This window comes from Symphalangus syndactylus, chromosome 11 (assembly GCF_028878055.3).
Source record: "Symphalangus syndactylus isolate Jambi chromosome 11, NHGRI_mSymSyn1-v2.1_pri, whole genome shotgun sequence".
Lineage (NCBI taxonomy): Eukaryota > Metazoa > Chordata > Mammalia > Primates > Hylobatidae > Symphalangus > Symphalangus syndactylus.
This window is the reverse complement of record NC_072433.2, coordinates 133,191,491-133,203,672: the sequence shown is the minus strand read 5'-3', so window position 1 is coordinate 133,203,672 and position 12,182 is coordinate 133,191,491. Positions and strand designations below refer to the sequence as shown.

At 49.0% G+C, this 12,182-nt stretch overlaps 1 protein-coding gene across 7 annotated transcripts in view; it reads left to right on the top strand.

The window, feature by feature from the left end:
- The window catches only part of KLHDC4 (kelch domain containing 4), a 62,897-nt gene that overhangs the window by 33,510 nt on the left and 17,205 nt on the right, over positions 1 to 12,182 (top strand). For all 7 annotated transcript variants that reach the window (XR_010114520.1, XR_010114522.1, XR_010114523.1 and 4 more), the window contains 2 exons: positions 4,498 to 4,590; positions 8,469 to 8,628. Coding sequence is in view for 3 of the 7 variants with exons in the window: in XM_063613034.1 (XP_063469104.1) it covers positions 4,498 to 4,590; positions 8,469 to 8,628 (253 nt within the window). In the remaining 4 variants the exon portion in view is untranslated. The remainder of the gene's footprint in view (positions 1 to 4,497; positions 4,591 to 8,468; positions 8,629 to 12,182) is intronic.

Sequence of the window (12,182 nt, the reverse complement as noted above, 5' to 3'; positions counted from 1 at the left end):
TTAGGGCAGCGGGGGGCGCCCCGTCGACGGGGCTGTGGCAGGCCCCAGGCCTGTGTTCACTCGCTGGATGGGGACGGCAGTGGCAGCGCTCGGTTCTGCTCTGTCTTTTTTTTGAAGCGGACTTGGATGCAGACACACTGGTTTAGGTTTTGTTTTTTTGTTTTTTTTTTTGAGACGGAGTCTTGCTGTGTTGCCCAGGCTGGAGTGCAGTGGTGCAATCTCCGCTCACTGCAAGCCCCATCTCCCAGGTTCATACCATTCTCCTGCCTCAGCCTCCCAAGTAGCTGGGACTACAGGCGCCAGCCACCATGCCCAGCTAATTTTTTTGTATTGTTAGTAGAGATGGGGTTTTAGCACTGGCTTAGTTTTGAATGAAGGTCTGATCCTCAGATTGTTCTTACAAAGTAATCCATCCGGAAATTCGCCAAGAGGGGGAGGGGCATCAGGAAATTCGTCAGGAGGGGGAGGGGCGTCGGGAAATTCACCAGGAGTGGGAGGGGCGTTCTTTTCTTGCTTCGCATATGTGAAAACATATGTGGGGTTTTCTTCTCAATTGACTCTCATGTGTAGTGTGTCCATTGGATGGCCCTGTCCCCTGGGGTGCCCAGCCGGGAGGGGATGGAGCTGCTGTGGAGTGTGGAACTGTGAAGTGAGGCCAGCTTGCAGGACTCTAGAGAAACTTAGTGAGCTGAGATCCTGCTGGATATCAGTATGTGAGGAGGCCACCCCAAAGGCTCGTGCCAACTCCAGGTTGGATTAATAGAATTGGTGTCTAGAAAAAGGAACTGATTGCTTCTGGTTGACATTTCATGGATGGGTGTGGTGGTCATTCTGAGTGATAAATTAAAAGTGTTGGTGATACGATGGAGGGTGCTGGAGGGGAGAAGCTGGTGGGACCCCGCATTTGAGCAGTGAGAACCGAATTCTCTCCAGCTTGGAGCAAGGGAAGACCCCTGGCAGTCACCCTCATGATGCGGTGAATTCTCTGAACTTTAGTAAACTTGGATTAGATCACTCAAGCTTCCTTTTACGTTTGAGATTCCAGGTCTTGATGGGTTTTTTTTTTTTTTTTCTTGAGACGGAGTCTTGCTCTATCGCCCAGACTGGAGTGCAGTGGCACAGTCTCGGCTCACTGCAGCTCCCGCCTCCTGGGTTCAAGCGATTCTCCTGCCTCAGCCTCCTGAGTAGCTGGCATTACAGGTGCCTCCACCACGCCCAGCTAATTACTGTATTTTTACTAGAGACAGGGTTTCACCATGTTGATAAGGCTGGTCTTGAACTCCTGACCTCGTGATCTGCCCACCTTGGCCTCCCAAAGTGCTGGGATGATAGGCGTGAGCCACCGTGCCCGGCCCTCTTGTGTTTTTTAGGGTACGTGCCCATTTCTGGGCTTTTACATAAACCCTGTAAGTGGGTTTTGGGGAAAGCTGTGTAACATGCACAAAAAATAAATGGAGGAAGAATGCATTATCTAAATAGGCACTGACTTGTGTGATTGAAGCTGTAACCATCCTTTGCAGCCCAGAGTTGCTGTGACCTGTGTGGAGAGTTGGGAGGGCCAGGCAGAGAGTGGGTGTGAAAGCCACGGAGGATCCCAGGGAGTGGATTCCTAAGTAGGAGGCGAGGCAGGTCATCAGTGAGGATCCCAGGGAGTGGCTGCAGTGACTGTGCCCACCAACCCTCCTTAAGGCCCTGCCCTGGTGCTGTGGCTCTAGGAGATTTCCTGGGTAGTCTCAGCACAAGTACCATGTTCAGGCTGATGTTGCAGCCCAAAGCCATTCCTGTGTGCCCGGCCTCCTCTGTGCCTGGGCGCCCTGCACATCCGTGGCCGGCGTAAGCACCTCTGCGAGCTTTCTGAGCACTTGCTGTCCCAGCGCCGCCTCCCCACCCCTCTCTGTTTTATTGCTCCTCTCTCTGGTTGTGAAAGTCATGCCTGCTCACTGGAAGACTGCTGGGAGATGCAGGATACGATCAAGATGAGAAAACCACTGAGAACCCCCCATGTAGAAGCTGGGATACGATTTGCTTTGCACCTGCCTTTTCACTGGTAGAAGGTGGGATAAGATTTGCTTTGCACCTGCCTTTTCACCTATAGAAGCTGGGATAGGATTTGCTTTGCACCTGCCTTTTCACCTACAGAAGCTGGGATAGGATTTGCTTTGGACCCGCCTTTTCACCTATAGAACCTGGGATAGGATTTGCTTTGCACCTGCCTTTTCACCTATAGAAGCTGGGATAGGATTTGCTTTGGACCTGCCTTTTCACCTACTGTTTTTTGAGCATTGTCCCATGACATGCAGTATTTTAAAGAATCTGATTCTTAAACGTCTTTGTCAAGTTGATAGAATAAAATGGTATCTCTGCTGTATTTGAAATTCTTTGATTACTAGGGAGGTTGATTATACCTTTTTATTATTTGTGTGTATTTTTACGGTTTTAAATTTGCTTTTTGTATTTTTTTATTGCCGTGTATTTTTATATCAGTTTTATTGAGACATAATTACAATAAAATTCAATAAAATGCATACCTTTTAGGTGTACACTTAGATGAGTGTTAAAAAATATACACACCCGACCGGACACGGTGGCTCACGCCTGTAATCCCAGCACTTTGGGAGGCCGAGGCAGGCAGACCACGTGAGGTCAGGAGTTCGAGACCAGCCTGACCAATATGATGAAACCCCATCTCTACTGAAAATACAAAAATTAGCTGGTCGTGGTGGCGGGCACCTGTAATCCCAGCTACTCGGGAGGCTGAGGCAGGAGATTCGCTTGATCCCTGGAGGCAGAGGTTGCAGTGAGCTGAGATTGCGCTATTGCACTCCAGCCTGGGCAATAAGAATGAAACTCTGTCTCAAAAAATAAATAAATAAATAAATATGCACACTTATGTAATTACCACCACAGTCAAGATGTGGGCCCTTCTCGTCACCCCAGAGAGCTGTAGTTGGTCCCCTCCCAGCTCCTGCCCTGAGCAGCCATCCTGGGCTGAAGATGGATCGGATCTCGCCTATAAGACGCCCATGTGCATGGAGTCCAGCAGAACCTGCCTTGCTTCAGCGAGATGTTTTTAAGACTGCGGGCGCCTGTAGTCCCATCTACTCGGGAGGCTGAGGCAGGAGAATGGCGTGAACCCTGGGGGGCGGAGCCTGCAGTGAGCTGAGATCGCGCCACTGCACTCCAGCCTGGGCGACAGCGAGACTCCGTCTCAAAAAAAAAAAAAAAAAAAAAAAAAAGGATTCATTCGCATTGCTGTGTGCATCAGTAAATGATTCCTTTTTGTTTCTGAGAAGTCCTCCCCCATGTGGGGAGCACCACATGCTGTTCATTCACCCACTGAGGGACAGCTCGGCTGCTGGTGGTGACACTTACAAGAGCATCTATAAACATGTGCATGTCTGTCTGTGTGGACTGGTGTTTTCCTTTCTCTTGAGTCTATGTCTTATGTCAGATTGCTAAGCTGTGCGCCAAGTTTGTTTCGTCGTTGTTTCACTGTCTCGTCGTTGTTTCACTGTCTTACGTTCTCACCGGTGCCGTGGCTCCAGCCGTACCGCGTCCTCGCCGGCACCTGATGTTGTCTTGATCTCAGGTGCCCAGCCATGTGTGGCAGGAGGTCACTGTGGACTCGGCGTGTGTTTCCCTGACCACTCGTGATGTTGGGCATCCTTTCCTTTTCTCATTGGCCATTTTCCATCTTGTTTTCCTCGTTTTTCTGTCTTACGAACTTTCTGATCAAATCTTTTGCCTATATTTTTATTGGGTCATTTATCTTACTTTTAAGATAGAATTCTGGGCCCGGCGCAGTGGCTCATGCCTGTAATCTCAGCACTTTGGGAGGCCGAGGCGGGCAGATCACTTGAGGTCAGGAGTTCGGGACCAGCCTAGCCAACATGGTGAAACCCCCATCTCTACTAGAAATACAAAAAATCAGCCGGATGTGGTGGTGCACGCTTGTAATTCCAGCTACTCAGGAGGCTGAGGCAGGAAAACCGCTTGAACTTGGGAGGCGAAGGTTGCAGTGAGCCGAGATCTGGCCACTGAACTCCAGCCTGGGAGACAGAGGGAGACTCCGTCTCAAAAAAAAAAAAAGATAGAATTCTGTATATATTCTGGATACAAGTCATTTGTCAGCCATGTGTTTCAAGATACTTCTCCCAGTCTGTTGCTTGTCTTTTTATTTTCTAATGGTGTAACTTTGAAGTTTTTTATTTTGGTGGAGTCCAGTTTGTAATATTCTACCTAGAAAATCTTTATGCAGTCCAAGGTCTTGGAGATGTTCTCCTGTTTTATTCTTGAGGTTTGAGCTTAGCTAGCTGGGCTCTTAGCGGGATGGTTTTGGTAGCTCATGGATCAGATTAAATGGTATTTAATTTGTGAGCAGTAAGTGTTCACAAAACAGAAATCAGTGTAAAAATTTGGTTTTGTTTGTTGTTGTCGTCTTTAGAGCAACCAGAAATTAAGCAAGTTGATAGTGTCTTTTTGTTTCTTTCATTTTAGATCAACAGGCGGTCCTTCGGGTCGGAGTGGACATCGGATGGTGGCCTGGAAGAGACAATTGATCCTTTTCGGTGGCTTCCATGAGAGTACACGGTTGGTACCAAGAAAGGAAAAATCTTTCTCTACTGAAGCATTAAGGAGTGGGCTTTTTATAGGAAGAGCATTCTGAATACACAGGAAAGACGTACCCATCCTCCCAAATCCAGCTTCATGGGCTTTGGGCAGCCACACAGGGCCTTGCCCTCCAAAGGGCCTCACACTGGCTTCATGCTGTATTCCTATTGAAATTCTTAACCATTGTTGAACAAGGGACCCCACATTTTAATTTTACACCAGGCTCTGCAAATGATGTGGCTAGTTCTATCTAAAATGGGGTTTTGGCTGGGCATAGTGCCTCACGCCTATAATCCCAGCACTTTAGGAGGCTGAGGCGGGTGGATCACTTGAGGTCAAGAGTTCGAAACCAGCCTGGCCAACATAGTGAAACCCTTTCTCTACTAAAAATACAAAAATTGGCCGGGCGTGGTGGCAGGTGCCTGTAATCCCAGCTACTCAGGAGGCTGAGGCAGGAGAATCGCTTGAACCCAGGAGATGGAGGTTGCAGTGAGTTGAGATCGTGCCACTGAACTCCAGCCTGGGTGACAAAGTGAGACTTTGTTTAAATAAATAAATAAATAAATAAATAAATAAATAAATAAAATGGGAGTCTCAAACGTTAGCCTGGTTCAGGATACCCTGGAGGGCTGGTTAGAGTGCTAATCACAGCTCTGACTCAGAGGCCTGGAGTGAGGCCCAAGAATCTGCATTTTAACAAGTTCCCAGGTGATGTTGACGTTGCTGGCCAGGAGACCTCACTTTGAGAGCCACGAGTCTGTAATCATTTCAGAATACTCCTGTCCGGGAGAGCAGTGATAGCACACTCTCCACAGCGATGCCGGAAGAGGCCTGCGGTTCTCTTTTGATGTCACGTGGGTGTTCGTGCAGCCGGCATGGCTGCCCAGGGTGAGCTGCGGGCTTTCTCATTGTTTTAGGCCCGTCATCTGCTCACATATCTTCTTGAGCTTACTTAGTTCAGTCCAGAAAAGCAAGACACAGGGGAGCTGGTTATCCCTGTTTCTGTCATAAGCGCAGTAGTGTTCTGAGTGAAGTGTCACAGACTCTGCAACCCTGGTGAAGGCCATCTTTGAAGGGCTTTCTGCTGGCCTCGTGGTGTCGGAGACAGTGGCTGTCTGTATCTCCAGAGCCTCATTTGAAGCCCTCTTTCTCTACTGGTCCCTCAGGAACCAGCATGGCAATTGATTGATGTGAAGGTGCCACTGACCTTTGTCACATGGTGAGTCCAGTTGCACCCTGTCGTGATTCTTGGTCCATCGTGATAAGTCTGTAGAGCCTCCCAAAGTGCTGGGATTATAGGCGTGAGCCACTGTGCCCAGCCAGGTTTCAGATTTTCTTCACTGATATATTGTCATTCATTTTGTGAACTGGGGGGAAAACGGATCCAAATTCTTAAATACTTTTCAAGTGGGAAAGATTTAAAATGTAATTCAAACTAAAAAATGATTTTTGCAGAGCATGGTGGCTCACACCTGTAATCCCAGCACTTTGGGAGGCTGAGGTGGGTGGATATCTTGAGGCCAGAAGTTTGAGAGCAGCCTGGCCAATGTGGCGAAAACTCATCTCTACTAAAAAATACAAAAAAATTAGCCAGGGGTGGTGGTGCACACCTTTAATCCCAGGCGCTCAGGAGGCTGAGACAAGAGAATCGCTTGAACTGGGGAGGCGGATGTTGAAGTGAGCCGCCATGCCCAGCTAATTTTTGTATTTTTAGTAGAGACGGGGTTTCACTATGTTGGCCAGGCTGGTCTCGAACTGCTGACCTCATGATCCACATGCTTCGGCCTCCCAAAGTGCTGGGATTATAGGTGTTAGCCACCGCGCCTAGCCTTATGTTCATTCTTAAAATTTATTTTAAAACAAATAATTGTCAGAATGCACGTAGAAGTTTGTCAGAGCATTAATTCATTACCTACTATGTGTAGGACAGTGAGATTGTACAACCCCTTCCTCCTCTGAATTTACGGGTTATAAATCAAAACATGCTTCATGTTTGTTTTAACTTGCAGCCATTTTAAAATCAGAACTTTGTTCAAAGCTATTGTGATCTTGTTTAAAATTATTTAAATGCCAACTTTGAGTTTTCCTTAAACTCTGCTCTGCATTTATAGAGAAAATATTCTGTATTTATCTTACGTGCAAAGTAGAATCTTTGTACTAAAAATCTGCGACCTGAAATCTGAAAAAACTGGTCTGTAGCAGTCTTTTAAAGATTACAAGCTTCCACATTTCCACATTCCTCAGATTCTGTCTATTTTAAGAGCCATCGTCCTGCGAAGGATGTGGTCAGTCTGAGTTGCAGTCAGCAAGATCAGGTTATCTTTTCTTTCTTCTTTTTTTGAGACAGAATCTCACTCGGTCGCCCAGGCTGGAGTGCAGTGGCATGATCTCAGCTCACTGCAGCCTCCACCTCCTAGGTTCAAACTATTCTCGTGCCTCAGCCTCCTGAGTAGCTGGGATTATAGGCACCCACCCGCATGCCTGGCTAATTTTTGTATTTTTAGTAGAGAGGAGGTTTCACCATATTGGCCAGGCTGGTTTTGAACTCCTGACCTCAAGTAATCCACCTGCCTCAGACTCCCAAAGTGCTGGGATTATAGGTGTGAGCCACTGTGCCCAGCCTGTTTATCTTAAGACCAGACGTGGCAGCTGGTGCTGGGTAAACGCCCTGTGACTTTTCCTGCTTCACACAAAACAGGAAGAAACAGGAGAAAACCGGGCACTTGAGACTTGGGCTCGAGCTGCTTGCTCTTCCGTGCTTTCTTTCCTTAGAAAATCAGTTTGGCTCTCCTTTTTGAGTAGCTGGAGAGCAGCCCTAACCCTTTCACAATTATTCTGTCAACGTTCCACATTAGGACAGGACGTTCTGGGTGCGCCTTGGAGTCTCCCCATGCCTCCAGCAAAGCTGCCACTTCCCTGTTCAGCCCAGTCTGCGTGCTGGGTCCGGCAGGCACTGAGCAGGGCAGGGCTGCGGGGCTTCCTTGCCGCGCCGTGATCTCTGGGTCCGGCAGGCACTGAGCAGGGCAGGGCTGCGGGGCTTCCTTGCCGCGCCGTGATCTCTGGGTCCGGCAGGCACTGAGCAGGGCAGGGCTGCGGGGCTTCCTTGCCGCGCCGTGATCTCTGGGTCCGGCAGGCACTGAGCAGGGCAGGGCTGCGGGGCTTCCTTGCCGCGCCGTGATCTCTGGGTCCGGCAGGCACTGAGCAGGGCAGGGCTGCGGGGCTTCTTTGCTGCGCTGTGATTTCGGGCGCAGAGGATGGGCTTCTGTGGTCTTCAGTTTCTGCGGAGCGCCCAGTCCCCTCGCTCACCCCTCCACTCCACTGTGGGGCCTTACTGACCTTGCTGCCAGGCTGCTCACACCTCTGTTCTGATCATCCCGTTGGAGGCGCCATTCATTGCTGCCCTTACAGTTGCACACCTAGTAACCTAGTGGAATTGTTTGTGACTGTGTTGACTGTGTAAGAAAGTGCAGTATGGCTTTCAGATTAAATTCCTCTGCCTCTGTGGGCCAGCATTATTTCCGGTTTTCAAATGCGAACTCACACGTGCTTGTGGTCCTTTCATATAAATTCAAATTTGAATTAAACAGGTGACTTGGTAAAAATGTTGCCCTGTCTCCAGGTAGATTGCGTCAAGATTGAGTTTGAGGAGACCTGACTGGTGTCTCTGGCTTGTTGCAGGGAAAGCGCCCACGTTTCTGTGTTGATTGTTGTGTTGGTGTAAGAGCAGAGGAGAAAAATGATTTGAGTTTTTTCCCAAACAGTAGGAAATTTACCTTTAATTTAAATCAGTTCAGCTTTTAATGTCGGGGCTTTTCCCAGTGTTACGGACCCTGACAGCTGGTGTTCGTTCTAACCAGGGATTACATCTACTACAACGATGTGTATGCCTTTAACCTGGACACCTTCACATGGAGCAGGCTGTCCCCATCAGGGACGGGGCCCACACCCAGATCAGGCTGCCAGATGTCCGTCACTCCCCAGGGCGGCATCATCATCTACGGGGGCTACTCGAAACAGGTAAGGCGGGGGGTGGGGAAACAGGTTAGACGCAGGTTGGGGAAACAGGTGAGGCGCGGGGTGGGGAAACAGGCGAGGCGCGGGGTGGGTAAACGGGGGAAACAGGCGAGGCGCGGGGTGGGTAAACAGGTTAGGCGCAGGTTGGGGAAACAGGCAAGGCGGGGGGTGGGTAAACGGGGGAAACAGGCAAGGCGCGGGGTGGGGAAACAGGCGCGGGGTGAGGAAACAGGCGACCCGCGGGGTGGGGAAACGTGAGTTGCGTCGTGGGGAAACAGGCGCTGCTGTCTGGTCTCTTCTGTTTCATGAACGTTGAAACTTTCACGTGGGATTACTCTGGTTGAATATAAACAGTTCTTTGTATTGAATTAGAAATAGAGATCGTGTTAATCAGTTCCTCTGTGAACTTGGTGCTGTGTTAGGGCCCTGTTCTGTTCTCCTCCACACCCCTGTCAGCAGTGCAGTGTGAGCAATTCTGTGTTCTGAGGGTCTCCTTCCTGCACCATGGACGCTCACTACTGTGTAGTATTCCCTGTGGAATGAAATTCTCCTCGCTCCTGTTAACGGGCTTGTTTCTTTGGTAACCTGAGAACAGTGCTGCCAGGAATGATCTCGCGCCACACCCTCCTGCTTGTGGGGCGTGTGCTCCGCACGTGTACTGGCATCTGCTCGTGGAATGTGTGCTCCTCACACTTACCGGAGCCTCCTGCTCATGGAATGTGTGCTCCTCACATGTGCCTGCTGCTCGTGGGGTGTGTGCTCCGCACGTGTACTGCCATCTGCTCGTGGAATGTGTGCTCCTCACACGTACCGGAGCCTCCTGCTCGTGGGGCATGTGCTCCACAGAGGCGGCTCGCGCAGGCTCTGTCCTCGGCACTCCAGTGTTCCTGTTGCTTTACTCCCGTTTCACATTCTGCCAACCTTTATATTTCTGTGAATCTGAGAGGTACAAAATAGTATCTCACTGTAGGGTTTTAAAAAATCCTTTGTATTTTGAAAATTTTCAACCACAGCTAACTTGAAAGAATTTTATGGGGAACACCTGTATACTCCTCCTAGATCCTGCTATTAAGATTTTGCTGTACTTAGGCCGGGCGCGGTGGCTCACGCCTGTAATCCCAGCACTTTGGGAGGCCGAGGTGAGCGGATCACGAGGTCAGGAGATCGAGACCATCCTGGCTAACACTGTGAAACCCCATCTGTACTAAAAATACAAAAAATTAGCCGGGCGTGGTGGCGGGCACCTGTAGTCGGTGGTAATTTCTTATGCGTCATTTACTTACAGTGAGGGGACACATTTTTACAAGTGTACGCACCATGTGACCCACACCCTGATCCTGCCGTGCCCTTCCCACTCGGCCCCGCTGCTCTCCCCCCCGCCCGGAGGTGAGGCTGCTCTGATTTTCCCATCGTAATAGATCTGCCTGTCCTGGAGCTTCTGCTAAACAGTTACCCCGATGTGGGGCCAGTCTTCTTTCACTCAGCTTTTCAGATCCACGTGTTGCATGTTTCTGTTCATTGCTGCTTCGTGCTGAAGTGTTCCATTATATGACTATCCCACAGAGTGTGGTTCTGTTTTTTCGTTGATGGACACCTGGGCTGTTTCCATTCTTCAGAAGACACAGCCTTTGGAAGCAGCTGTGAATAAAGCTACTGAGAGCATGTCCATACGAATCTTTTGAGTGTCTACATGCGTTGGTTTCTCTTGGGAAAATAGATATCTAGAGTGGAACTGCTGGGCCCTGGGGTGGGTGTGGGTGTGGGTGTGGGTGTTATTTAATAAGGAATGGTCAGCTCTCTTCCCAAAGCAGTGGCCAGTTCCACTTGTGCTGGAAATGTCAGGGAGTTCCAGTCGCCCCCTGTTCTTAACAGCCCCGATAGCGTCAGTCTTCCGTTTTTAGCTACTCTGGTGGATGTGTGGTACCTCATGGTTTTAATTCGCATTTCTCTGATGACTGCTGGTGTTGAGCGCTTTTCGTGAGCTTGTCTTTCCTGAAGTGTGTGTTTACGTCTTCTGCTATTTTTAATGGGCTGTAGTTTTGTTAGTCGCAGAAGGTGACATTCTGGATACCAGTTCTTTTCAGGTGTGTGGATTACAAATACCCTCCCAGTAGTGGCTTGGCTGGTCACCTTCCGAAGTGTATGTTGATGAGAAGCTTTGACTTTTGATAAAATCTAATTTATTACGTTTTTCTTTTGTGATTATTGTTGTCTGTGATACCGGAAGACCTTGTTTACCTTCAGTAACAAAGATTTTCTTTTATTTTTCTCTAAAAATTATATGATTTCACAGTTAGTGCTGTGATCTGCCTGGAACTAATTCTCAAGAGTAGCATGAGGTGAGTGTTGAGGCTCTCTGTTTCCCCCATATAGATACTCACTTATCTCAGCATCATCTGTTGAAATGGCTTTTTAGGCTGAGCACAGTGGCTTACGCCTATAATCCCAGCACTTTGGGATGCTGAGGCGGGTGGATCACTTGAGGTCAGGAGTTCGAGATCAGCCTGGCCAACATGGTGAAACCCCGTCTCTACTAAAAAATATAAAAATTAGCCAGGCGTGGTGGGGCCTGCCTGTAATCCCAGCTACTTGGGAGGCTGAGATAGCAGAATCACTTGAACCTGGGAGGTGGAGGTTGCAGTGAGCCAAGATTGTGCTACTACATTCCAGCCTTGCGCAATAGAGCAAGACTCGTCTCAAAAAAAAAGAAAAGGCTTTTTATTCTCCATTGAATACCTTAGGAAACTTTGTTGAAAATCATATGCCTGCAGGAACATAGGTCTGTTTCTCCATTCTGATCCACGTTCATTCTGCTGCCCTGGCAATAAAGGATTTCAGCCTTTTAATGGCAGTTGGTCAGAGATTGAACCGAATTGATCGGAATGAACCGATTTTTTTCTTGGTCGTCTTTTGTTCTGCACAGAGAAAATCACACTATTTTCTGGAGTAGTGGCTGGCATCGGTCAGGCTTGTCTAGATACTCTGGAGTGCGGGAGGGCACTGAGAACAGGCTGACTTGGCCGAAAGCCAGGTAGGATGCCCCAGTCTAGTGCTTTCTCCCAGCAGATGCGTTGTAGAGTGCAGCAGGACGGTGAACAGCCAGACCGGCTAAGCTGTATCACTTTCATCAGAATCGCATGTCATTCTCAGCAGCTGCTGTCTGCACCCACGTGCACCTGCCCTCAGTCTGACGGTGGATGATCTCAATCCACTTAGTTCAGTAGCTCTTGGCTCTGAGCCTGTGGCATTTGGAATTGCAGTGAAAAGCTTATCTGTTTGGATTCATGAGGGATTTATCAGAATTAGCGAGAGATTTGAGTTGTGAATGGTATGGAGTGTAAAAAAAAAGTTGGTAGCCTAAGCAGGTTGTCAGCTGCGCCGTGGCCGAAGCGGCAGTCTGCAAGAACTGATAGAAACTTTGGTACATGGCCTGTACCTGAGCTTGGGACTGGGGGAAGCTCGTCCTTGCTCTGGTGCCATTACACCCCCACCCCCCATGCTCTGTCTTCTTGGCAGGACCCAGCTGTGCTGTGCTGTGCTGCTGCGCGGCCCAGGCC